Consider the following 25,021-nt stretch of genomic DNA (forward strand, 5'->3'; position numbering starts at 1 on the left):
TTGCTATATTCCATGGATCATGCCGAGACCATTGATACCAAATATGCCAAAATAAACTCAATTTCCTGTCCGCCATTTTGTTTTTTGATTAAAAACCTATTTGTTTTGAACAGCGCCACTTAGTGGTCTCGAGTTATAAACCGTTTACTAACCATCAATAACGGTTCATAAATTTGCTAATAACTTTAGACTGCATATGCTAATTGTGGTAAAACATGATCTCAACTTATTCCTTGGGTCATGGCGAGAACATTAATACCAAATATGCCATATTTGGCTAAACTTCCTGTCTGCCATATTAACTTCCAGATTTAAAAAATATTTTTTTCTAAAAAAATAAACACTAAGAAACAATGAAGCTGTCGAAGGAATAATGCCAAGGCTTCGAAATATTTCGAAACTCAACTCTACACTGACACCTAGTGGTTCACACTTAAACAACGTCAACAAAGAAACATTCATTCAATCAATTTCCTTTAGCTTAGTTCTTTTTATTCTTCAGGGGTCGCCACAGCGCAATGAACCACCAACTTATCCAGTATATGTTTTATACAGCGGATGCCCTTTCAGTTGCAACAAAGTACTCAGAAACATCCATACCCACTCATTCACACACATACACTATGGTCAGTTAAATTTATTCAATTAACCTATACCACATGTGTTTGGGGAAACGCACACAATCACGGGGAGAACATACAAACTCCACATAGAAACGACAAAGGGCCCAGCCGGGACTCGAACCAGCGACCTTCTTGCTGTGAGGCGACAATGCTAACCACTTTGTGATTACAAAATACATGTTGTTTTAGCCATAAAAAAATCTACATTAATAAGAGACATTAGGTCACAATTTCTAAATGTTTGTACAATCCGGAATTGTATTTAAAAAAATTCTAAAACAGTATCCCGAAATATCACCAAATTTAACTGGGATCATCGTCCGACCATGATGACTAAGGTTTGTGAAGTTAATGTCAATAAGCTAAACGATTTTTGTTTACAGCATCGACAAATCTGCTGGTATAATGTCAAACTGCATCTGAGGCTGTCTCTCTGCAATGCTTAAATATATTGACACCCAACATAAGCTTCTTCATTGTCACCTTACACTGACGACAACATCAAATTTGTAACTCTGTCCCCGCTTTTGGCCTCTGGCCTGAGTTGCTCATTATAGTTGGGGATTGCTTGGCCCCTTAATGGCAGCTTGCAACTACTGTATATTTACATCTGTAAATAATTTCTGTATCTGCTTTCATAATTACACTGTTGAGCATCTCTTACACCTTAACGCCCTATTCACACGGGGCTTCAGCGTCAACGCTTGACTGAAGGCGTGTCTGAAGTTGGGGCTGAAGCGATCGTCATAAAAGCGTCAGCCAATGAAATCAAGTCAGCAATAGGCCTCTGTCTGAGCTGGTGTATTTGCATATAGCGATCTGATTGGCTGACACTTCTGTCGGCGCTTGAAAAGTTGAGCTAGTCCCAATTTCTGCAGCGAGGAACGCTTCTGAAGCGGCGCCAATGGATCCACAATGCAGTTCGGCAACGCCAGACGTCACCCATTCAAAGTGAATGGGAAGCGTTGACGCTGACGCCCCGTGTGAATAGGGCGTAACCCACGCTTAAACCTACCCATACCCCCAAACCTGTCCCTAACCCAACCCAAACCACAAGTGTTCTACAATACAATATCAACACATCAAGTAAATCAAATGTATTTTGTAATGCCAGTACATAGTAGTTATGGCCACCTAATGTAAAGCGGGACCAGAAACTCAAATAAGTTTGGAACAAGTGAAGGGTGAGTAAATGATATCAGAGTTGTCATTTTTAGATCAACTATCCCTTTAAATAAATTCTATGCAGTGTTCCTGTGAGTAATTCTAAGAGGCTTACCGGGTCTGTGTGCTTTAGGCACGGCCATATTCATGACCCGGCTGGCGTCCTGTGGTTTGGGTGGGGAGGCTGTGAATCTGCAGATGCCCGACTCTGACGGCGTGCTGGATGTCAGGCTGTCTGTGTAGTCATTCGTGCCGGCCGTCATCTGTTCAGAGGATGTATCCGATATGAAGCATTCTGTGATCGTGAACTTAGCATGTCGCAGCTGTTCCTCCATTTTGGCGTGTTCGTAGGCACGGGCTAGCTCCTCATAAGTGGAGGAGGCGCTTTCTGTAGACACCATACTGCTGCGAGCGCGGTCTGCAAGAGAGAATACACATATTGTACATCATCAAGGCCCTGGACATGCCCTAATAAAAGCTTTGAGATAATATTTACTTAATACAAGTGTATAATTTAGAGTGGCAATACCAGAATAAAGATGTTAGGGGCCCTTTACATTTGGTGTGTGTTCGCACAAATTTGTTATAATCTATGTGCAACCAAAACACCGCTGGTGAAACACACACACACACACCTCACACACACTCTTGGTGTGGATCTCAGTTGTTTACATGCACAACAATAAAATATGGTCTATATATAATATACTCATGCGCTGTGAAACTGGCGTAACAGCCTTTTATGCAGAGGTGTCGGCACGCAGCGAGTTTATAAAATTGAAGTCTATATAATATGATCTTATTTTGACCATAAAGCGATAACCTTCGTAGAAAATACAGTCTTTAGTAAAGCTTTTCACAGATCTAGTTTACATGAGTGTCCCATGTTAGAGACCTGTCTATGTGAATTCCCAAATACTTGTATGACTGTACCTGAGTGATTTCTTGATTGTGTACAAACACTGGTAAATGCTCGACAACACACTTGGAATCAAAAATTATTTCCTTTGTTTTTTTGTATTTACTTTTAAAAAGTTTTCATCACACCACTCAACAAATGAATCAATTTCAGAGAAATAAACAGAAACAGGATCTTGTTTGTTCAGCAAACTTAAAATTACAGTATCTTCTGAGTATTTAAAAATAAGATTCTGTGAGTGCCTGCTTGAAAAAAATAGGATTCTGTGAGTTCCTTAGGTTGCTGCCGGAAGTAGTGCTAGTGAGGCCAACTGGCTTCATCGTTCTGTCTCCTCCCCACCAATCAGCTGGTGTGTGGTCTGGCGTAAAATGGCTGCGGTTGCGTCATCCAGGTGGATGCTGCACACTAGTGGTGTGTAAAACTCTTTGAGTGTCTAGAAAAGCGCTATATAAATGTAAGGAACTTTTATTATTATTATCATTATTATAAAGTTGACTGTTGTACAGTGTAGTCATTTCCCTTATAGGTAATTTATTTACCCTGGGTAAATAAATAATAATCAGTCCTAAAACAATTGCAGAAAAAAAGCACACTTCAGCATTGCAGAATAAGGCAAATATTATGAACAAATTTCATTTAACAGTCCCTCCAGGATTTTGTGGAAAAAAATAAAAATAAAATTCTGACTTAAATGATTAATTATGTGACAACTTTTTGCAAAAAGTGTCCCGATTGTCCAAAATATGTGGGAAAGTTAGGCAACTCAATAAAATGTGACTTTTACTTGATTTTGCTTTAAATTTGTCAATCAAAGATTCATGGAGAGTCAAATTTTTTCACATAGACCGCAATGATCAACACAATTTTTCAAAAAGAAGTTCAACAATGCTTACTTTACCTAATGTATTTTTGTATTGTTAAAGTTTTGCATTTTTAAAGTTGTCTTGAATTTCACACCAACGCATCTGAGCTTCCACCAAATCCAACAACATTTGTTCTTAAACGTCAAAACGTTTTTAGCCTGTTCTCTTCAGAAGACTTGGATTAAACAGTTCACACTACTTTTAATATTTATTTATGAACATTTTAAAGCTTTAAAGATGCAGATTCCTAAAAAAAAGCATACAGTTTTTAGATTGGGGTGAAATCCTGGAGGTCTGCATATTATTTGTGGGAGTTGACCAATGGGAGTTGTTATTGGTTACCTGTGTCCTGAGAGGGACTGACACTGTAGCTGTCGCTCTCTTTGTCCACCGAGCCTGTGGCGCGCGGAGTGGGCAACCTCCAGTCCGTAGTGAGTGTGTGTGAGGAGACGGGAGGATGTGGCCGGTTCAGGGTCCACTGGCTGGCATAACGACTGCGTGTGGCAGGACCTGCTTTAGCTGTGCGGCGGGCAGTGGGGTCTGAGGGAACAGAAATGGACATATATTAATACATTACAAAGTGAGATATGTGGCTTACGTGAAGCAGAACTTTTGGTGTTATATATATATATATATATATATATATATATATATATATATATATATAACACCAAAAGTTCTGCTTCATGTAAGCCACATATCTAAAAATGAATTATTATTTTATTTCAGTTTATTTTTCAGTAAAAGTTGTTAGTTTCTCATTTACTGTGATTTTTTAAAATTAATTTCAGCTAACAAACATGTTTTTTGGCCTACAGTTTTAGTATTAGTTTTTGTTTACTTGATAAAATGTGATTGGAATGTTCTAATAATGTTTAAAATAACCTTCTGAGAAAGAAATTTGAATAATATTATTATAAGCAAGAAATAAGTTGGCGGTTCATTCCGCTGTGGCGACCCCTGATTAATAAAGGGACTAAGCCGAAAAGAAAATGAATGAATTAATGAACTTAATGGGAACATTAAGGGAATTGTTTTAGAAACTAAAATTGTTGGCTGGATCTCCAGTGTTTATATTAAAGGGATAGTTCACCCAAAAAGAAAAATGTACTCACTATTCAACCTGGTTTATTTTTTTTTCTGTTGATCACAAAATAAATTTGAGAAAATGCAGAAAACCTGTAACAATTGGCATCCATGGTATTAAAATCAAATACTATGGAAGTCAATAGTTACATGTTTTCAACCTTTTTCAGAATATATTTTTTTGTTCATCAAAAGAAAAATACTCACTGAAAATGACCTTTTAAAAGTACTCAAGAGTAGTGGGTATTGAGTATTACACCGCAAAATGCTGATGCATTTACATGTCTTTTGTGGATGTGTGTAAACGTAACATTCTGTAGTACATTTATTTATTGCCCTGCAGGCACACAACATCATAAGACGTTAATATTAGGTTTAATTTAAGTTGTGATGTCATGTGGCCAAAATTCAATGTCTAGCCAGCGTCTATGGATAACGTTTGATGTCCAATAACAAGGTAAAATGACGTTGATATTTGGTTTATTTTAGATTGCGTTAGAAAGTGACCAAATTCTAACGTCGGGCCAACATCTTAAACCAACATCATATTGACGACAATTACTAACATTTATTTGTTAGGTATGGCAACCAACATCCAACGCAATATATATATATATATATATATATATATATATATATATATATATATATATATATATATATATATATATATATATATATATATATATAGTCACCAAAACATCATCCAGCCAATCAGAATCAAGAATTTCAACACACCATGGAATAATGGCGTTTCATAGGGTGCACTTTAATGCAAATACTTAATTGATTACTCAGTCCACCATGAATTGAGGATCTTGGGCAGAGTATTTTACTATTTGCAGTTTACTAATGCTAATTGTTTCGCTATCATTCGACATGCAACATTAACACAAGCATGCAGACTAGTAGAGTTCTTACTTGTACCAGGTCTAGCATCAGACACGTCTACTAGTGGTCCAGTGGCCTGAGATAGAGACTGGTAATGCACTGTATGGGTGACGGTTGAGGACTTCTGTTTAGATGTTTCTCCAAAGTCATTGTCCGTCAACAGCACTGTGGAGCGGTCATCTGAAAGACAGGGGTAAACTGGTAAATAAAAGCAAAAGAGACCACCATCATGCTTTAAACGCATCCTGCTTAAAAAAACATTTTTTTATTTTTATTTAATCGCATTGTTTAGGTAATACTAGTCGACATGTTCTCAATAAAGCTATCTATAATGTCTGTCAGAACAAACCAGGCCATAATCATATTATCAACACCTTGTCTAACAAGATATATAGTATAACTGGTATGGTTTTGGGCGTCACGGCGGCGCAGTAGGTAGCAGGATGGCCTCAGAGCCAGAAAACGACTGGTTCGAGCCTCGGCTGGGTCAGTTGGCACTTCTGTGTGGAGTTTGCATGTTCTCCGTGTTCGCATGGGTTTCCTCCGAGTGCTCCGGTTTCCCCCACAAGTCCAAAGACATGAACTTTAGGTCAACTGAATAAGCTAAATTGGCCATAGTGTAAGTGTGTGAAAGAGAGTGGGTGTTTCCCAGTGATAGGTTGCAGCTGGAAGGGCATCCACTGCATAAAACATATGCTGGATAAGTTGGTCGCTCATTCCGTTGTGGCAACCCCTGATTAATAAAAGGACTAAACTGAAAATAAAATGAATGAATTATTATTTTACTTCAGTTAATTTTTAAGTAAAAGTTTTTAGTTTCTCATTTACTGTGATTTTTTAAAATTAATTTCAGCTAACAAACATGTTTTTTGGCATACAGTTTTAGTCTTAGTTTTTGTTTACTTGATAAAATGTGATTGGAATGTTCTAATAATGTTTAAAATAACCTTCTGAGAAACAAATTTGAATAATATTATTATAAGCAAGAAAAAAAAAGTATGACATCTAAAAACCTGGACGTTTTGAATGTTCGTTAAAGAAATAACTTAATGGTAAAGGGGTGCAGTGGGTAGTGCTGTCGCCTCACAGCCAGAAGGTCGCTGGTTCAAACCTCGGCTGGTCAGTTGGCATTTCTGTGTTTTGTTTGCATGTTCTCCCCGTGTTTGCGTGGGTTTCCTCCGAGTGCTCCGGCACAGTCAAAGTACAAGGTAAAATTGTCCATAGTGTATGTGTTTGAATGAGAGTGTGTGTTTCCCAGTGATGGGTTGCAGCTGGAAGGGCATCCGCTGTGTTAAACATATGCTGGATAAGTTGGCGGTTCATTCGCGGTGGCGACCCCAGATTAATAAAGGGACTAAGCCGAAAAGAAAATGAATGAATTAATGAACTTAATGGGAACATTAAGGGAATTGTTTTAGAAGCTAAAATTGTTGGCTGGATCTCCAGTGTTTGTATTAAAGGGATAGTTCACCCAAAAAGAAAAATGTACTCACTATTCAACCTAGTTTCTTTTTTTTCTGTTGATCACAAAATAAATTTAAGAAAATGCAGAAAACCTGTAGCAATTGGCATCCATGGTATTAAAATCAAATACTATGGAAGTCAATAGTTACATGTTTTCAACCTTTTTCAGAATATCTTTTTTTGTTCATCAAACGAAAAATACTTACTAAAAATGACCTTTTAAAAGTACTTAAAAGTAGTGGGTATTGAGTATTACACCGCAAAATGCTGATGCATTTACATGTCTTTTGTGGATGTGTGTAAACGTAACGTTCTGTAGTGCATTTAGTTATTGCCTTGCTGGCACACAACATCATACGACATTAATATTAGGTTTGATTTAAGTTGTGATGTCAGGTGGCCAAAATTCAATGTCTAGCCAGCGTCTATGGATATTGTTTGATGTCCAATAACAAGGTAAAATGACGTTGATATTTGGTTTATTTTAGATTGCGTTAGAAAGTGACTAAATTCCAACGTCGGGCCAACATCTTAATCCAACATCATATTGACGACAATTACTAACATTTATTTGTTAGGTATGGCAACCAACATCCAACGCCTGATAGACGTCAAAGTGGTGACATCCACACAACGTCAAGCTGTAACATCATTAGACGTTGATATTTGGTTGATTTTAGGTTGGACATTGACATCAGCCTGGTTCTGACGTCAACCTCATTTTCATTTTCAAACAAAACACAACGTCCACACGACATCGGGGTACAACGTCAACATGACGTTCTATTGACATCTTGTGCATGCTGGATTTGTAATTTGTTCCTTTACACCACTGTACAAGTTTTGATACAGTAAACTGTGAGTAAATTATGACATAATTGTATTTTTTGGGTGAAATATACCTTTTAAGTACACTTTTTTTTCATAATTACAAATTAATTTACAAATGTAACCTAATTTTAAAAAGCTAATTTACAAATTAACTAATGTAAACTGATGATTTTGTTAAATGATTCATTTGATCAGATGTCAAACACAGTCAAAACTCCCTATACATATAATTATTAATTTGAATGTTTCTCTTCACACCATTTACATTAGCAGAAATTATACAAGATAAGTTATGTAACAAAGTGGTTAGTTATGTTTTGCTAGGAAAGTGAAATCATTGACAAAGTGAACTCTCACCGATTGTCTCCATAGTGTCCCTCTCCTCGATGAGTAGCTGAGCACGTGGGATATCGATGTGCATCCGCAGAGTCTGCTGCTGCTTGTTCACGGTGTCAGGTGTACGTGCATTTTTACTGAAGGAAAAGCATAAAACAGTTACATGCACCACTTTAAGGTAAAGTGCATTGATTTATATGGTAATGTCATTGTTATTTACCTCATTAGCATCTCCGCTAGGCTCTTAGCATCTGTACAATGAAGACAAAGTAGAAAAATATCATTACAAAACACCTCAAAAAGACGATTTTTGAGTATGCTCAAGGACCCACGAGATGATATTTGTCCACACACCTCGTAATCTCTTGAGTCTCTGCTCTCTTCTCCTCCTCCTCAATACTAGAAGAACGATGAAGACCATGCAGATTGCCACCAGAATGCAGATGATCGTGACCATCATCTTAAGTCCTTCATTTCCCTGCCTGTTCTCCTGGCTGGGGTCCACGCTCTTTGGCAATGGAGCAATTGTGCCTAAAGAAAAAAAGGAACCAAGATATGACAAGAAATCCAACTATTTTCTTAAAGTTATAGATCACAATGAATAAATATTCATTCATTCATCAATTTTCTTTTAGGCTTAGTCCCTTTAATATTCCGGGGTCGCCACAATGGAATAAACTGCCAACATATCCAGCACATGTTTAACGCAGCGGATGCCCTTCCAGCTGTAACCCATCACTGGGAAACATCCATACACACTTATACACAACGGACGATTTAGCCTACCTAATTTACGCATACCGCATGTCTTTAAACTCCACACAGAAACGCCAACTGACCCAGCTGAGGCTCGAACCAGCGACCTTCTTGCTGTGAGGTGACAGAACTACCTACTGCGCTACCGCGTCGCCCAAATGAAAGTTATATTATTATATTCATATTGTCCCAATATGTTGATATGAAAATGTTTTAATCGTTTGTTCGAACCAGTTCATTAAATTGAACAGAGTTTACTTGAAACGGTTTACGTCCTTAGTACTAACATACTGGATATTCCCTCTGACTCGAAATAAATCCATATCCTTAGATATTCAGTTACTAGAACAGTACACTGACTCATCTGCTGTTAAAAAGGATACCTGTTGATGATGATGTGTGCGAGTCGACTGTCTCTTCCCTCGCAGCACACTCTCTCATTGAGTGTGTGTAATTCAACCTGACTAAGGTCAATTTTATTCCGCACTATGCCAATTAATAAGGTAATTCAAAGTAACTCAAATAATATTACTTATTTTTCAAAGCAATGCGTTACTTTACTCGTTACTTTGGATTAATACGTAACGCGAGTTAAAGCTGATTTATATTTCTATGTCAAGTGCACGCATATGCTACTCCGCAGCCTACGCGTGGACGCAAACCATTTGCCATGGCCGTCGGCGATGCTGATGCGCACCTCTCAAAAAATGTAACTACCCGTCTCAACGACGCTTAGCGTGAGCTCTGTGAATGGTCGTCTTGGTAGCGCTGAATAGTGTGGGCGGAGGTGAGAGCCGTGCGAGCCCGATGCAGCGAGTGTTTACAAGTGTGGTGTCTCATGAAGGAGCTCCGGATGGAGACTGTTGTTTTGTGTTTACCTTATGATTAAAGTCGTTGGGCGTCCGCCAATTCCAGCCACAAAATGAGCAAGTTTGAGCCACTTGTACATTAAGGAAGCGTTCAGAAAAAAACAAAACACCTACAAAGGAACATAAACACCTACTGCCAGCTAGCGTTTCGTGTTATTACAGAGGGACTCAAACATCGCACAGAAGTATAAATGCACGGCTATGCACATTGCATACGCTGTGGGTCACGTCGATCACTCAACGCAGAAGTATAAACCAGGCTTTACTTATATCGCGTTACCCCCAACACTACCAGTGACTAGTCGATGTCTACTTTAATAAGCTAAAATTCGACTTTTAAAAATCTAAAATCGTTCAACTGTTTGTAATAAAATAAAATCTAGCACTCACTGCCATCCATATTCAGAGTAGCGAACAGCACCCTCTTCTCCGCTGTTCCTGCACTGTTGCCGACTCTCATCTGGAGCTCATACCAGGTGGCCTCCTGTAGGTCGTACAGAATGTGGCTCTTGGTGAGGGAATCCCGCTTTACCATAGTCCACTTGGTAGTGTCTACCGGCCGATATTCTAGTGTGAAGGAGTCAATTGGACAGCCACCGTTGTTCCAACCAATGAGGTTGAGCTCCACGCGGGTAGAGTTGATACTTGAGAAAAGCTCGTGGTCTTTGGCGAACTGTGGTTCTGAACATGTGGAGAAGAAAGAGATTCATTCTGAAGTTAGAATAAGACGTTAAGCATACAATTGCGTGGATGGGATTATCGCTATTGTTGCGCTGCTTCTACTGTCATGACTTTCTAAAAAAACTTTCAATTCTGGGTTGTCCCATCCAAACTCGACTACCAACTAGAAGAATGTCTCGACCTCTACTTCTGACTTTGATGCTGCCATTCAGGTGTTTTTTTTGTTTTTTTTTGAGGTGGTATAAAAACAGTTTTTGAAGCACGGACCAACAATACAGCAGTGGCTGCTAGTGTTGATACCCTACTGGAATTTCTAACTTTGGTATAAAACCTTGAAAAATACCGATATTCAATATGTGATAGGGAGTGCAAGAGAGCAATGCGGTATCAATACTAATGGAATACAAAATTTTATTGTTTTAAATACTTTTTTTAATTAATATGTATTGAAATATTGATATTTTTGACAATACTAGTGGCTGCTGTTTACTATTTAACCCATCCTAGAGAACATTTTCGGGCAAAGTCAATTATTAGGAATTTTTTAAAATACAAACAAAGTTAAGTCCGCTTAATTCAATAATTTCACCCACAAGAAATGCATGGTAAATACTAAAATAAACAAGCTTTATATATATATTTTTTCATTTCCATTTAATTTTCGTCCGCTTTTCCGTGGTCGGCTCACATTGGCAGCAATCTTAGGAGAGATCCCAGACTTCCCTCTTCCCCCACTTCCTCCAGCTTCTCCGGGGGGATCCCGAGGCGTTCCCAGGCCAGTCAAGAGATATAGTTCCTTCACCGTGTCCTAGGTCTTCCCATAGGCCTCCTCCAGGTGGGACATGCCTGGAACACCACCCTAGGTAGGCGTCCAGGAGGCATCCAAAACAGATGCCAGAGCCACCTCAGCTGACTTCTCTTGATGTGAAGGAGCAGTGGCTCTACTCCAAGCTCCTCCATGATGACAGAGCTCCTCACCTTATCAATAAGTGTGCACCCTGCCACCCTGCGAAGGAAACTCATTTCGGCCGCTTGTATTCGGGATCTTGTCCTTTCGATTATGACCCAAAGCTCATGACCATAGGTAAGAGTAGGAACTTAGATTGACCGGTAAATCAAGAGCTTTGTAAAACAAGAGTTTTTTTCCACAACAGACTGATATATCGACTGCATTACTGCAACAATCTGCCTGTCAATCTCAGGTTCTATTCTTCCCTCACTCGAGAACAAAACCCCAAGATACTTGAACTCATCCATCTGGGGTAAGGACTTTCCTCCAACCTGGAAATGAACTTTGTGCTCAAATGTGTCCACACGTGTTCAGTTTAGGACTGCAATACTAAGTATACTTAAGTGATAGATTGGCAAAAATCTGATGCTGGTAATGACAATTTTCTCTGACCAATCAGTGATCAGCAGCATGAATACGTCACATTTTTGTAAAAGTTTGGCTTGCTTGGAACCTCACCTGAGGTGGTGCAAAAAAAGTAGAGAAGCCCCCAAATGTTAACCATACAGAAGCAAACCATGTCATACCGTACCTTGCTAAAGGTAAATTCATTAATGTTCATATACTTGTCTGCAAAAATAGTTTTATTTAACTTAAGAGTTTTTTTTCTAGTCCAAATATTAAATAATTCCTAAATCTAGAAGCATTTTCTAAAAAAGCAAAAAACACTCTTATTTTTAGAAATAATACTTCAAAATTAAGTGAGTTTATCCTTAAAACATGCAAAATAAATGGGGTATGCAATATAATCTTATTTCTCAGCGAAAGCACAATTATTTTGCAAAATTATTCTGCTTATTCTTTTCTAGAAAATACTTCTTGATTTAACATAACCAAAACAGAAAAAACAAAACAGAAACTCCAATAATAAAGTCATTTTTAGCAGTGTAGCCACAAGAGCTTGACATTATTAACAGATGTGTACCTTTTCCATGGGTTTTGGCCTCAATGATTTCACTGATGCGTCCGGGACCTACTGCATTCTGTGCAGTCAGAGTAAACTTGTACCAAGTACCGCACTTCAGATTCTCCAGACGGTAAGAGCGCTCACTGGGGCTGATGGAGTAACTGCCCCATTCTTCACTGTTATCCTCTGAGTACTGTAAAATGTAGCCTGAACAGAGAGAACCACAAAAAAACACTTTACTGTATGCTCAGTGATGTGTCCATTTTAATAAATAAACCTCAAATGCCAAACTTTGTTTATGAATTTTTACAGGCACTGCAAATTGATACAGAGCACTTGCTGTACGATGCAAAGTTGACCTTTAAGTTTATTAAAATATAACGGCGTGTGGAATAAATCTCAGTTTGAAACATTTGACAGGTTTGTGCTGATAGTGTTTCATTTTTGTCACCCAGTGGAGAATAGGTGAAAATGTGGAGCGCAAAATATCAAGGCAGTCTAACCTCTGATGGAGCTTCCGCCATTGTCTCCGGGGATCCAGAAGAGCGTGATGGAGGTGGTCGTGGTTTTGGTCACGGTAAGACGTGGTTGGTCCGGTGGTACTAGAATATTTTATGGATAAAACAACAAAATTATTCTTTCAAAATTTGCAGGTAATAATCAGTCACTACAGTCATCAGGAATTGGGAATTTCGCATGAAAGTAAGATTTTTTACATGCAGGACTACAAGATTTTACAAGATTACATTACAAGATTTTACATGGGGTTGATCTTGATTGGTTGAAGTGACTTCTCTAGCAAGTGTGCGAAAAATGCCTTTCTTACTTGTTTATAGTCCAAACATCTAAAAAATCTTAAGTTAAAAAGCATTTTTTTTTAGACAAGACAAACATATTGGGCTCTATTTTAAAGATCTAGCCGCAAAACCATTAAGGACGTGTGCGAATCCACTTTTGCTATTTTAAGGACGGAAAAATATGCTCTGCGCCGCGGCACATGGTCTAACAGAGTCGTACTTATTCTCTTAATGAGTTATGTGTGTGTTTTGAGCATAACGTGCATTAAACCAATTAAGAGTCTCATCTCTCATTCACTTCAAGATTGAGTTGCGTCACGGCATGGCACATTTGCTATTTACATGGTGGAATTTGTAAGTGGAAAAACTGAACGCTTCACTAGCGAGAAAACAGACCCTCTGCAGGGCAAGAATAAAGAACGAGCCTCCTTCATTCGGCTTCTTTATTTTCTCTTTACTACTTTTACTCTTTACTCCTTTACTTTCGTGGATAAGGAAACGGTGTTGTACGCACTTCACTGAAGACAGCCATTAGCCTGCATATTTAATTTAGATTGTTAAATGTGAAGATTTGTTTCAAAACTATTTCTAAATTCAGTTCTAATTTCCAGCAAATTAATTAATAAGCAATAATAACAAATAACAAAGTTATATCCAAACAAACGTCCTATGCCTCATATGGTTTAAAATCTGACAGGTGGACACATCTAAGTTTGTTTTTAATAAAACAAATATAAATTTGCATATAATAAATAATATTGCTAATAATAATAATAATAATAATAATAATAATAACATTATACAAAAGCAAGTTGTCATGAACAAACTGAAAAAAAAACTAGATAAATAAGGCATGGAGGCAGTGGTTTTCATATTTACGTAGAAATTAATAATTTTTGTAATATGTTAATCCTTTAATTCCTTTTCATTTGTAAAGATGATTGCGTATTGCTGTATATTTTGTGTGTATTAAGCAACGTGTACGAGATTAAGGTGCAAAACTAACGCGCTCTGCGCTGGACTTTTCAGCTGGTCAATTGCGTAGTCTATTTTAGCTCATTAAAATAACAACACACCAACAATGCGCCTTAACACACCTCCTTTTTAGAGTGGAACAGCCATGAGTTCACAAAGTGGTGCAAATGGATTTGCTGTTAAAACAACGTGGTGCGAAGTAGGAAAATTAGGGTTGCGCTGGTCTGAAAATAGCACACCAAACACGTCTTGTGCCCTATTGCGCTGGGTGTATGATAGAGCCCAGAGTTTGTTTTCCGAAATAATAAGTCAAAATGAAGTGAGTTTTTCCTTGAAACAAGCTAAGTAATCTTGTTTTCTACCATTGGCAGATTATTTTGCTTGTTTCAAGGGAAAAAAATGGACATAACATTTCTGAAAACAAGACAATATGTTTTGCTTATCTAGAAAATTCTTCTTGATTGAAGAATTTTTAAATATTTGGACTAGAAACAAGGCAAAAACTTTAAGTAAGAAAAATATTTTTACAATGTATTTCTTTTTTTACAATTACATTTTAGAATATACAACCATATTGATTGTAAAGTGCAACCGTATAATAGAAATAAAAGCAGCAGCTAAAATAAAATGAAAAATAAAAATAATTAAAAATATTATCAAATGGCACCAAGAAATTTCCTCTCGCCTTACCAATTTTAAATTCTAAATTAAAAAAGGCTGTCTCTGAAGATTACAAACACACCTTGGACCTGAAGATTTAGCATGATCTCATCGGAACCCCAGTTGTTGCTGGCAACACATCTGTAATACCCAGAATCCTCTGCTTTGACGGTACGAATAACAAAGCTGCCATTGTTGTGAGCGCTGCGACGACCATCGATTGAAACTGGAGCAGGTGTACCATTACTGTAAGAAAGCATGATCAGTTTTTCAAGATATCAGCTTCATAAGCAAAATAATGAAATGAATAAAAAAACACAATCAAACTAATTATTTCAGGTGCTATAAGTTTCATTTGCAAGTCTGGCCAGACATACCTGAACAGATTTAAAAAGATAGTTCACCCTCCAAAAACATTTTTACTCACTATTTATTCAGCTCATGTGTTTCCAAAAAACAAAAATCTTCTGTTAAACACAAAGGAAGATAATATTAAGAATGCTGGAAACCAGTAACCTTCAACATCACTAGTAGGAAGCTAGCAAAACATATGGAAGTCGACTAGTTTTTATCTTCTTTTGTGTTCAACAGAGTTTGTGACAAGTAAACTGTCAGTGAAACAAGGACAAAATCTCCATCCTCTTTTCATATTTTGAATATAAAGAATGTAGAAACTAAACATACTTTCCCTTCAGCCATTTGATTGTTGGAGGGGGGTCTCCGACTGCTTTGCATGGAAGGACAATGTCCCTCATCCAGGGAGTGGTCACAGTGCCACTGAATGTCAGGATTCGAGCAGGGGCTTGAGAAACAAACAATAGCATTACCATATTATCACAGAGTAACACTTTTCTGAGTGCTTTTTGCTGTGCAAACATAAAATATTGTTTCTTACCTATAGTATAATGCTTTAAATAGCCTAGATCATGTTTATTAACCAACTTCTATCTCGCTATAATTCAACCTGATCATTAAGGTCTCAAAACTTAAAGCTTCTGGTAGTACCTAGAATAGCAAAGTCCACTAAAGGAGGTTGAGTGTTTTAATATATGGCTCCTAAACTCCGGAATAGCTTTCCTGCTAATGTCAGAGGCTTAATCACACTTTATAAGTTCAAAACTAGATTTGAGATCTTTTTTTTTAGATCTTTTTAGTAAACCATAAACACAATGCTGTACACATAACTGTAGGATGCATGAGTGGGCTCGACAAATCACCTGTAGGATAGACTCTTACTGACTTAATGCACCTGGCACTTTGTTAGAAATATTTATATGTTTGTTAATATGTTTGTTTATATAGTGTAGCACCTTTTTTTCATTTATAGCACTTCATTTTCACGTTGACATTAAGTTATTAGTAACTAATAAAGTTAACTAACAAAGTAACTTGAATATTAGTAATAACTAGGGATGCCACGGTTCTCAATATAATATTGAACTGTTCGGTATGACCTCCACGGTTCAATACCTGCTTGTGAGTTGCGGTTTTCTCTGTTTTTCGTTTAAATAATTTATGTGCGTTTTCTATCTCCTCGAATTGAGTGTGTGTGCCTCTAAGTCCATGAGATGAGATGAGGAAACTCCTCTCCGCAAGTAAATATCCAATCACTGTGCTCTAAAGTTAGGGGGCACTTAACCACCATTCCACACTTTAACATGGTGAAGTGAGGTTGAGGCAACAGTACAAGGAAGCGCCGGAGTCTTTCAAATCTGCGGTGTGTTGACATTTCAGTTTTGCCGGTAAGCATAATGCCAATAAAAGAAAAAAACGGAGAATAAAAAATAACTGTGGGCAAGCATTGTTTTACACATATAACCATGACTGCACATCTGCAGCGCCATCACCCAGTAATATCACTGTCTGAAGGCAGGACAGCAGAGAAGGTAATAAAGTCCTCCAAATAGCAACAATCCCTCGCTGAATCTTTTCAGAAAACATACCCAACTGGTTCCGAGAGACATATAAAAATAACAAAGGCAGAGCGGGTGTTTATTGCTTAAGATTTGCAGCCGTTTTCGGTGATTGGAGATGTGGGCTTTTGTCATTTTATAAAAGCACTCGATTCGCGTTACAGACTACAGTCTCGCATTTTTTCAGCACCAAGATTATTAAGATGTTTTATTTATGTTTACTTAAGTACAAATATGTTTATTTGAAATGGCCAATTCATCTTAATTATCTTCACATGTGTGTTTATTTTCAAAATGTAGGAATGTATGTGCAATTTGTACATGGGTTCCCAGCAGCTGTGAGATTTCACAGTTTTTTTTATACAATACACTAGGAACTACTGTACTTTTCTTGGCTTTTAAGTAAAACAAAATGAGTATTGCAATAAATCGTTTTTATTTTTTTTCTCCTTAACCTCTCACTGATCCTATGCCTAAAGAATAAAAAAAAAAATAAAAAAAAAAAATTGTAACAAGCCATGAGAAACGAACCGAACCGAACTGCAAACCATGTTAAAAAACCAAGGTATGTATTGAACCGTTGGCTAACTGTATTGCTGCATCCCTAGTAATAACCTTAACTTTTGATTTTGACTGTAATAACTGTATCAGACTGTAACTTTGTGCAACTTTTGTAGAGCCGCTTTGAAACAATAATTATACACATATCTGCTTGTTTTAAGAGAAAATCTACTAAATTTGGCATACTACATATAAAAAACAAGACAATGGTGTTTGCTTGTATAGAAAATAGATTTTTTAGATATTTAGACTAGAAACAAGACAAAAACTTTAAGTAAGAAAACATTTTTTTTTTTTTGATCTGTTTCTTTTTCTTTGCTCGGAAAAGGCAAAATAAATGGGATTGTAGAGTCTTTTGGAGACATTAAATGACATCACACTGAACAGGTAAACTAAACAAAATGTTTGCAAACTATTTTAAACTTAAAATGAAAAGTTACACATATTAAAAAGGTTATCATATGTGGAAGTTCATAAAACTTTAAAATTCATAATTAACAAATCGTGTTTTTATGGGTCACATTTGGTTTTAAAGGCTCATTTTCTGCAATATTCTAATAATAAACAGAAAACCTTTTTTTTTTTTTTATTAAGGAAAATACTTTTAGTGTTAGGTATTCCGTGTTATGGAGTGATTGCCATATCTTCCATACCTTTAGCTTGGGGCTCTACGGTGATAATTTCACTGGTATTCCCACGACCTGCCGCAGTCACCGCCACAACCCAGATGCTGTACTGCCAATTCTGGTTCAAGTTGGTCAAGCGACGGAAATAAACATCAGGTGCGGCTTCAAACTCACTAATCACCTGTAATGACATGAGATAAAAAAAATGTAAGTGCCACAAAAACAAATTCCACCCTATAAACTACTCCTCGAGAGTCAATTTCCTGTAGAGTCTAGCTACAACCAAGTGTGCCGCAAGCCTACGTTTGAGTGAAGGTCTCGGCCGTTAGATCGCCCCCTGGGGGCTGGCTGCAGTACAAGTCATAAAGCCCGCCTCCTCCGTGTTAATGAAGGAGACTTGAGCCCAAATAAAAAAAAATATTACACTTGCAATAAAATGTCCCGAAAGATAGTTCTGGTCAATTAAGGCACTGGTTATTGTGCTGAAATAGGTGCAGATCTTCATTTTTGTTAACAGTTTGTTTTTAGCAGTAATTTAATGCTGGGCGTGTCATCGTGATTGACAGCTGTGATTGACAGTTTCTCAAAGCGCGGCGTCTGAGCTTCGGCAGGAGACTGAAGTAGACTGAAGTGTTATTATTCGATTTCTGTGTTATTTTACCATGACAAAATGAGTTCAGCAGTAAACTATAGTTTCTGACATACATGATCCTGGTGGAACACTGTTTATTCGCTAAGTTCAGGGCTTTTTTCGGGCTTTATTAGTTTGCTGATACACGCCTAGCCACCCAGATAGCAAAACACAGTTCCGGCTAGATTCTCGCCTGCCGGAGACTTATCTCTTAGAGCTCAGACTGACTAATGTTACCTCTGCTGGACCTACTCCGGATGCCTGGACTCACTACCCAATTCCAGCCCAAGTCAATCGAGCCAGATGCGGCGGCCGAGCGAGCCGGCGCTGCCGCATGCGAGCCGGAATCAGCCCGCGACGCTGCGAGTAGGTTATGCGCTGCGGCCCGGAGCTGGCGCGATTGAATATATAAAACCCTCATATTTGTTAACGTTATTACATCCATTTGTGTTGATATGACAGCAAACGCATGCTGAGAAGTTCGGGGGGCGTGGTTGATTTTACATAAAGCGTTTGATTGGAAGCTCGACTCTGCTCATTTTCGCGGCTCCTCCTCTGGCTCCATCAGACAATCCTTCTGCGCATGTCTGGCTCCAATTTCAGCAGTCTTTTGCGACAGTTTGTGCCCGTCAAGCAGGCGTTTTGCCCTCAAGGCGTTCAATGGGAAAAAGGGCTGTCGCGTCGTCCATATTTTTTACAGTCATTGGCTACAACACATCTGACGGGTTTGACTTCTGACTTTCAATACCTTTGCAATAAATTAATTTCTTCACTTGGGACTCCAGGAATTTCTTAATTAACTTGTTTTTGACCATCACAAATCGTTATTTACAGATCTGGCATGAACTAATGCGCGCATGAAACGAAGTGTTCGCAATCTTTTTTTTAATTTATTTATTAGTTTCTTTATTTATTGAAATATGGTTTCGGGACACAGCAATTTGGCGAACCATGTAACAACGGAACTGCGACCATGGTTAGTCAACGAGCTTGGGAATTGTACCCCAGATTGTTGTTCCCTGCGCCAGCTGGTGGCCATTGTATGCAGCGCAGCAATGTTTAAAAAAATCTGAAAAAAGCCACTGCAGGAGCTTGCAAGGCCACGCATGACGAATTGCATGGCAGTGAAGGAAAAAACGCGCATTAGTTCAAGCCAGATCTGTATTTCTTACATTTTGAATAAAAATATTTTTTGTTGGTATATTAGGGAGTATGTATATAAGGGAATTTTTAATGTTAAGATAAACTGATTTGAAAAGATAAAACTGGCATTAAAATTCCCAGCAAAGCATGACATTAAATAAGAAACCCATGAAATGATCCATATATGTGGATCATCATAGCTTGTGCATCAAAGGGTTAAGAAAGCCAGGATAACATAAAAATCCAGGCTTATTCTGTTGCACGTTTGCTGATCCAGGTTACAACGTGTTGACAAATTACAAATTCACTTTTCCTCAAATGATACCAGTGTACATTCATGTTACTCAGGAAATTCATTATGAAGATTAATTGAAAACCCTTAGACTACCGAATATTGAGCATCCATTTGATCTGTTTCATTTATTTGATCCTTTTAATCATAATCAAATCACTTTCATTCAGGTTTTCCCTTTCTAATTGATCTTAATTCATATATAACATCATCATCATTGTATATACAGTTAAAGTCAAAATTATTAGCCCTCAAGTAAATTTTCTTTCTTTCTTTTTTTTTTTTTTTTTCTTCAAATATTTAACAGAGCAAAACATTTTTTTAAAGTATTTCCCATAATATTTTTTCTTCTGGAAAAAGTCTTTGTTTTATTTCGGCCAGAATAAAAGAAAAAAAAAATGTAAGGTCTATATTACTAGCCCTCTTAAGTTTATAAATTTTTTTCTCGATTGTCTACAGAATAAACCACTGTTATACAATAGCTGCGGCTCACTATACATGTACTTATGCACTTACACAATTAACAGCATAGTATATGTATGTAGGGTCAATCCTAAATGGAACACTAATAGTTTTTTTACCAAGCGGAAATCCAAACGGTTTCCCTGATCATGTTTTGATGGTTGATAAGTTAGTGAAATGAATGACCAAACTACCAAATAATACCTGACATAAGTATAACCGCACTCACCACCGGGAGGCGCTATAATCACTCACATGGGAGAATTTAGCTTTCACAATCCAAAATAAAAAATCCAACATCAGTGCCTGACAAGGTTATAAGAGTTTAGGATTTTGTGTAAAAATCAGGACTAAAATGGTGCAGTGTGAGCTCGGCGTGAATCTCACCGTGGGGTAAGGGTTGGAACAGAAGACGATGTATTTCCTGATGATCCCGTTGAGCTTGTGTGGTGGCAGCCAGGAAACAAACACCACCGAGCTTGTGGAAGCAGCAGCCTTAACTCCAGCCGGAGGGCCAGGAACTGTTTTAAGCGAGAAAATGAAAAACATCTTTAGTTGAGGCGAAGACAGTGTAAACTATATACCAAGTGATCTATAACTTATCCAATACTTGCATGTGAAGCTGTAAGTTTATTGTTTCCAAGCTATTTTGTTTTTCTTTTGACATTAGATTGAAATGTCTGCAATAAGCAAAGTGGTCAACCTACATATAGCTTACTTAAAGGCATTTCACCCAAAATTTTAATTTCTGTCATCATTTACTGTACTTACCATTCACTTGTTCGAAACCTGAGTTTCTTTGTTCTGTAGAACACAAAAGAAGCTTGAAAAAGGATGCTGGTTGCTTTGACTCCATAGTATTTTCCATTTACTTCCATAGTATTTGTTTTTCCTACTATGGATATCAGTGGGTACCAGCATTCTTCTTTTGTGTTCAAGAATAAAGGAACTCATAAAGGTTTTAACCACATGAGAGAGAGTAAATGATGAGGTAATTTTCATTTTTGAAATGAGATGACAATTTGTCTAACATTTACTCAAGCTCAAGAAGTTCTAAACGTTTATGTAGAAATTCTGAAGAATACCTTTAACCACTGGCGTTCAAAACAGCAGATACTATGAAAGTCAATGGTTACAGGTTACTAGCTTTCTCCAAAATATCTTCTTTTTGTGTTCAACTCAAAGAAACTCAAATAGGTTTGAAAAAAGTAAAAAGAAATGACAACATAACTGACATTGTTTGGTGAACTATGCCTTTAAGTGTGGAAACGTGTCAGTGTTTTACAAAAAAAACAAAACAAAAAAACATTTAGGGCAGCACAATACTTGTAAAATATAGAATATTTTTGTTGAGATTTGATAACAATAGTTCTTATGATATAATTAACTAAAATACACAGGTAATAGATATTTTTTTTTAGAGATAATTAAATTCAAAGATGTGATGTCAAAGTTCTAACCTTTAGGGCTCTATTTTTACAATCTAGGTGTAAAGTCTAAATCGCATAGTGCAAAAGCATTGGACTCTATTTTAATGCAAAGTCTAAAGTGCATAGTGCAAAAGCATTAAGGGCATGTCTGAATTCACTTTATATATATATATATATATATATATATATATATATATATATATATAAATATATATATATATATATATATATATATATATATATATATATATATATATATATATATATATATATATATATATATATGCCGATATATATATATATATATATATATATATATATATATATATATATATATGCCGATATATATATATATATATATATATATATATATATATATATATATATATATATATATATATATATATATATATATATATGCCGATATATTTATATATATATATATATATATATATATATATATATATATATTATATATATATATATATATATATATATATATATATATTTATATATATATATATATATATATATATATATATATATATTTATTTATATATATATATATATATATATATATATATATATATATATATATATATATATATATATATATATATATATATATATATATATATATATGTGCCGATGATTATAAATATATTTTAAAATATTATATTTTTAAACAGCAAACTTTATAAAAGATTGAACTGCTCTAATGAACTGAATAGTCTATACTCAAGCAAAAAAACAATCATTTTAAAATTGCAAGGTGATTATATAATGTAGACCTATATTCATGATTTCACATAAATCAGCATGCAAAAAATAAATTATTTTCTTTTCTTCATAGCAAATTAACATGCAACTTGACTGTTGCATAAAAATAATAGGTTTAATAACAAAATGGGATTTAATCAACAAGTAAGATAAATATATTTAAATAAGATGGAAATTTATTTACTTATTAATATATTTTTAAGGATTATTATAATTTCTTTATTATAATTTTGCCCTTTAAAATTTGATTTATTTATTTGGTATTCAAATGATCAATTAACCTATTAGTTGGAAAAAAAAATAGTATATTTGGACTATAACCCATGGCACAATCTTTGTAAAACTTGCCTCTAATTATAATTCAGGAAGCACTTTAAAGATAACTTTAAATAAACATATCAAAAAAATATATAAAAAATTTCATTAACATTCATGACATGTTATGTCACGATTATAACAGTTTAATCAGTCTTATGAACACACCTTCAGGTAAATTGTTACCAAAAGGTGCATATAATCTACAATATATACAATATATTAAAAAAAAACAAGTGTGTGCAACAGGAGAAAGTCTTACCATCCTCTTTGGTACGTGTGTAGATCTGCTCACTACGAACTCCATCTCCAGCTCGAGTGAAGGCCAGCACCTGGATACTGTAGTTGGTGTATTTTTCCAGCCGCTCCAACTCCAGCGAAGGCTTGGTGGTAGTGATGTTCCTGATCTCTCCCAGCTCTGCAACACACAAAAACAACTGTCAACTTAAGCTTAATAATAATTCTAATTAATTAATAATAATAATAATAAAAAAATACTTTAATTTAAATAAAATAATAATAAATAAATAAACAATTCTTTTGTTTCATCCCAAAACAGCATGCAAAACTGTGCCAAGATTTATTTTTAAAGTGTTTAATCAAACCACAGGCATTTCAGTATTAAACATTCCCAATATTATTGTTTATTTATGCAATAACATGTACTGGGATGTCTCATTAAAAAATAAATAAATAGAAAGCCTTTTTATTTATTCAAAACCAAAACAAAAATTCTTATTTGTTTTATTTCAGCTAGAATAAAAGCAGTTTTTAATTTTTTAAACATCATTTTAGGGACAAAATTATTAGCCCCATTAAGCTAAAATTTTCCTCGATAATCTAACGAGCAAACCATTGATATACAATAACTTGCCTAATTACCTTAACCTGCCTAGTTAACCTTATTAATCTAGTTAAGCCTTTAAATGTCACTTTAAGCTGTATTGAAGTGTCTTGAAAAATATCTAGAGAAATATTATTTACTGTCATCATGGCACAGATAAAATAAATCAATAATTAGAAATGAGTTACTAAAATTATTATGTTTAGAAATGTGCTGAAAAAATCTTCTCTCCAACAAACAGAAATTGGGTAAAAAATAAACAAGCGGTCTAGTAATTCTAGTAACCAAAACAAATAATGATCTATATTTGGCCATTCGTTGTATATAATATTATGTCATTTATTTATCCTAAAATGTAATACTGTGTATTGAGTTAACATTTCCTCATGTGTAATGGATAATTAATTCAACTGCATTTTGCAAAGTCACAGGTCACTGTGTCCTGCATTACAATACATTATACAGCACTGATTTACAGACTGCTGCATGTGCCAGAATCCCTTTTGATTTTTTTACCCTTGATTCTGTGCATCAATACCTTATTGTAGTTCAATTATTAATGACTCTGCAGTGCAGCCTGGAAAACGGCCACTACTCATTTCCCCTCCTTTTTTTTTTTTTGCTGTGTGCTCTGACATTCATCATGGTTTTAATAGATTACGTAAGTGTTAGGGTGACATTTTGCAAAACCAATACTTACCATTTCAAAATTAAGAAATGATTTATGGATGGATACTGATCGAATTATTTAAAATCACATCAATAAAGCTTCAAGTTCATACAACACATTACAAATTGAGCTGAATATTTATGGATTTTAGCAAATTGTTTGGTGTTTGGTTCTAACTTTTTTTTGTCCCCAAGCACCACATTGAGCAAAAATACTTTTGCTGTAAATTCCAGGATTTCCAATTTATTGATCACAATACTTTTTTTGGATTCACTAGATAAAGATTAAGAAGTTATTTTTGAACAATGTTAACATTAAAAATATCTCATGAAATCATATCTCTTTGATCCATTTTAGTACTTTAGTATCTTTTAATCGTGACAACTGACCTCTGGGTAATTTGGTTGCAATCAGATTGAAACGTCTGGATGAATTTATCTAAAATGGCTGCATGTGCTCATGTTTAGTTTGGGGAACGCATCTACAGTATAGATCTTCAAAATCAGCAATGCAGCTACTGTTT

The 25,021-nt window shown here is 35.8% G+C and overlaps 1 protein-coding gene across 5 annotated transcripts in view; it reads right to left on the reverse strand.

The window, feature by feature from the left end:
- dscamb (Down syndrome cell adhesion molecule b) overlaps positions 1-25,021 on the reverse strand; it is a 317,810-nt gene that overhangs the window by 10,430 nt on the left and 282,359 nt on the right. For 4 of the 5 annotated variants that reach the window (XM_087283469.1, XM_087283470.1, XM_087283472.1 and 1 more), the window contains 14 exons: positions 23,247-23,402; positions 20,847-20,980; positions 17,959-18,112; positions 15,516-15,633; positions 14,914-15,077; positions 12,903-13,001; positions 12,418-12,606; positions 10,193-10,483; positions 8,532-8,708; positions 8,398-8,428; positions 8,199-8,314; positions 5,577-5,726; positions 3,912-4,109; positions 1,903-2,205 (listed from right to left, as the gene is read on the reverse strand). In XM_087283469.1, the coding sequence (XP_087139595.1) occupies positions 1,903-2,205; positions 3,912-4,109; positions 5,577-5,726; positions 8,199-8,314; positions 8,398-8,428; positions 8,532-8,708; positions 10,193-10,483; positions 12,418-12,606; positions 12,903-13,001; positions 14,914-15,077; positions 15,516-15,633; positions 17,959-18,112; positions 20,847-20,980; positions 23,247-23,402 (2,280 nt within the window). Of the gene's footprint in view, positions 1-763; positions 1,299-1,626; positions 2,206-3,911; positions 4,110-5,576; positions 5,727-8,198; positions 8,315-8,397; positions 8,429-8,531; positions 8,709-10,192; positions 10,484-12,417; positions 12,607-12,902; positions 13,002-14,913; positions 15,078-15,515; positions 15,634-17,958; positions 18,113-20,846; positions 20,981-23,246; positions 23,403-25,021 lie in introns of those variants that run through there. The other variant, XR_015508884.1, reaches the window with a different exon arrangement.

Source organism: Danio rerio, chromosome 15, assembly GCF_052040795.2.
Source record: "Danio rerio strain M-AB ecotype USA chromosome 15, GRCz13ab, whole genome shotgun sequence".
NCBI lineage: Eukaryota > Metazoa > Chordata > Actinopteri > Cypriniformes > Danionidae > Danio > Danio rerio.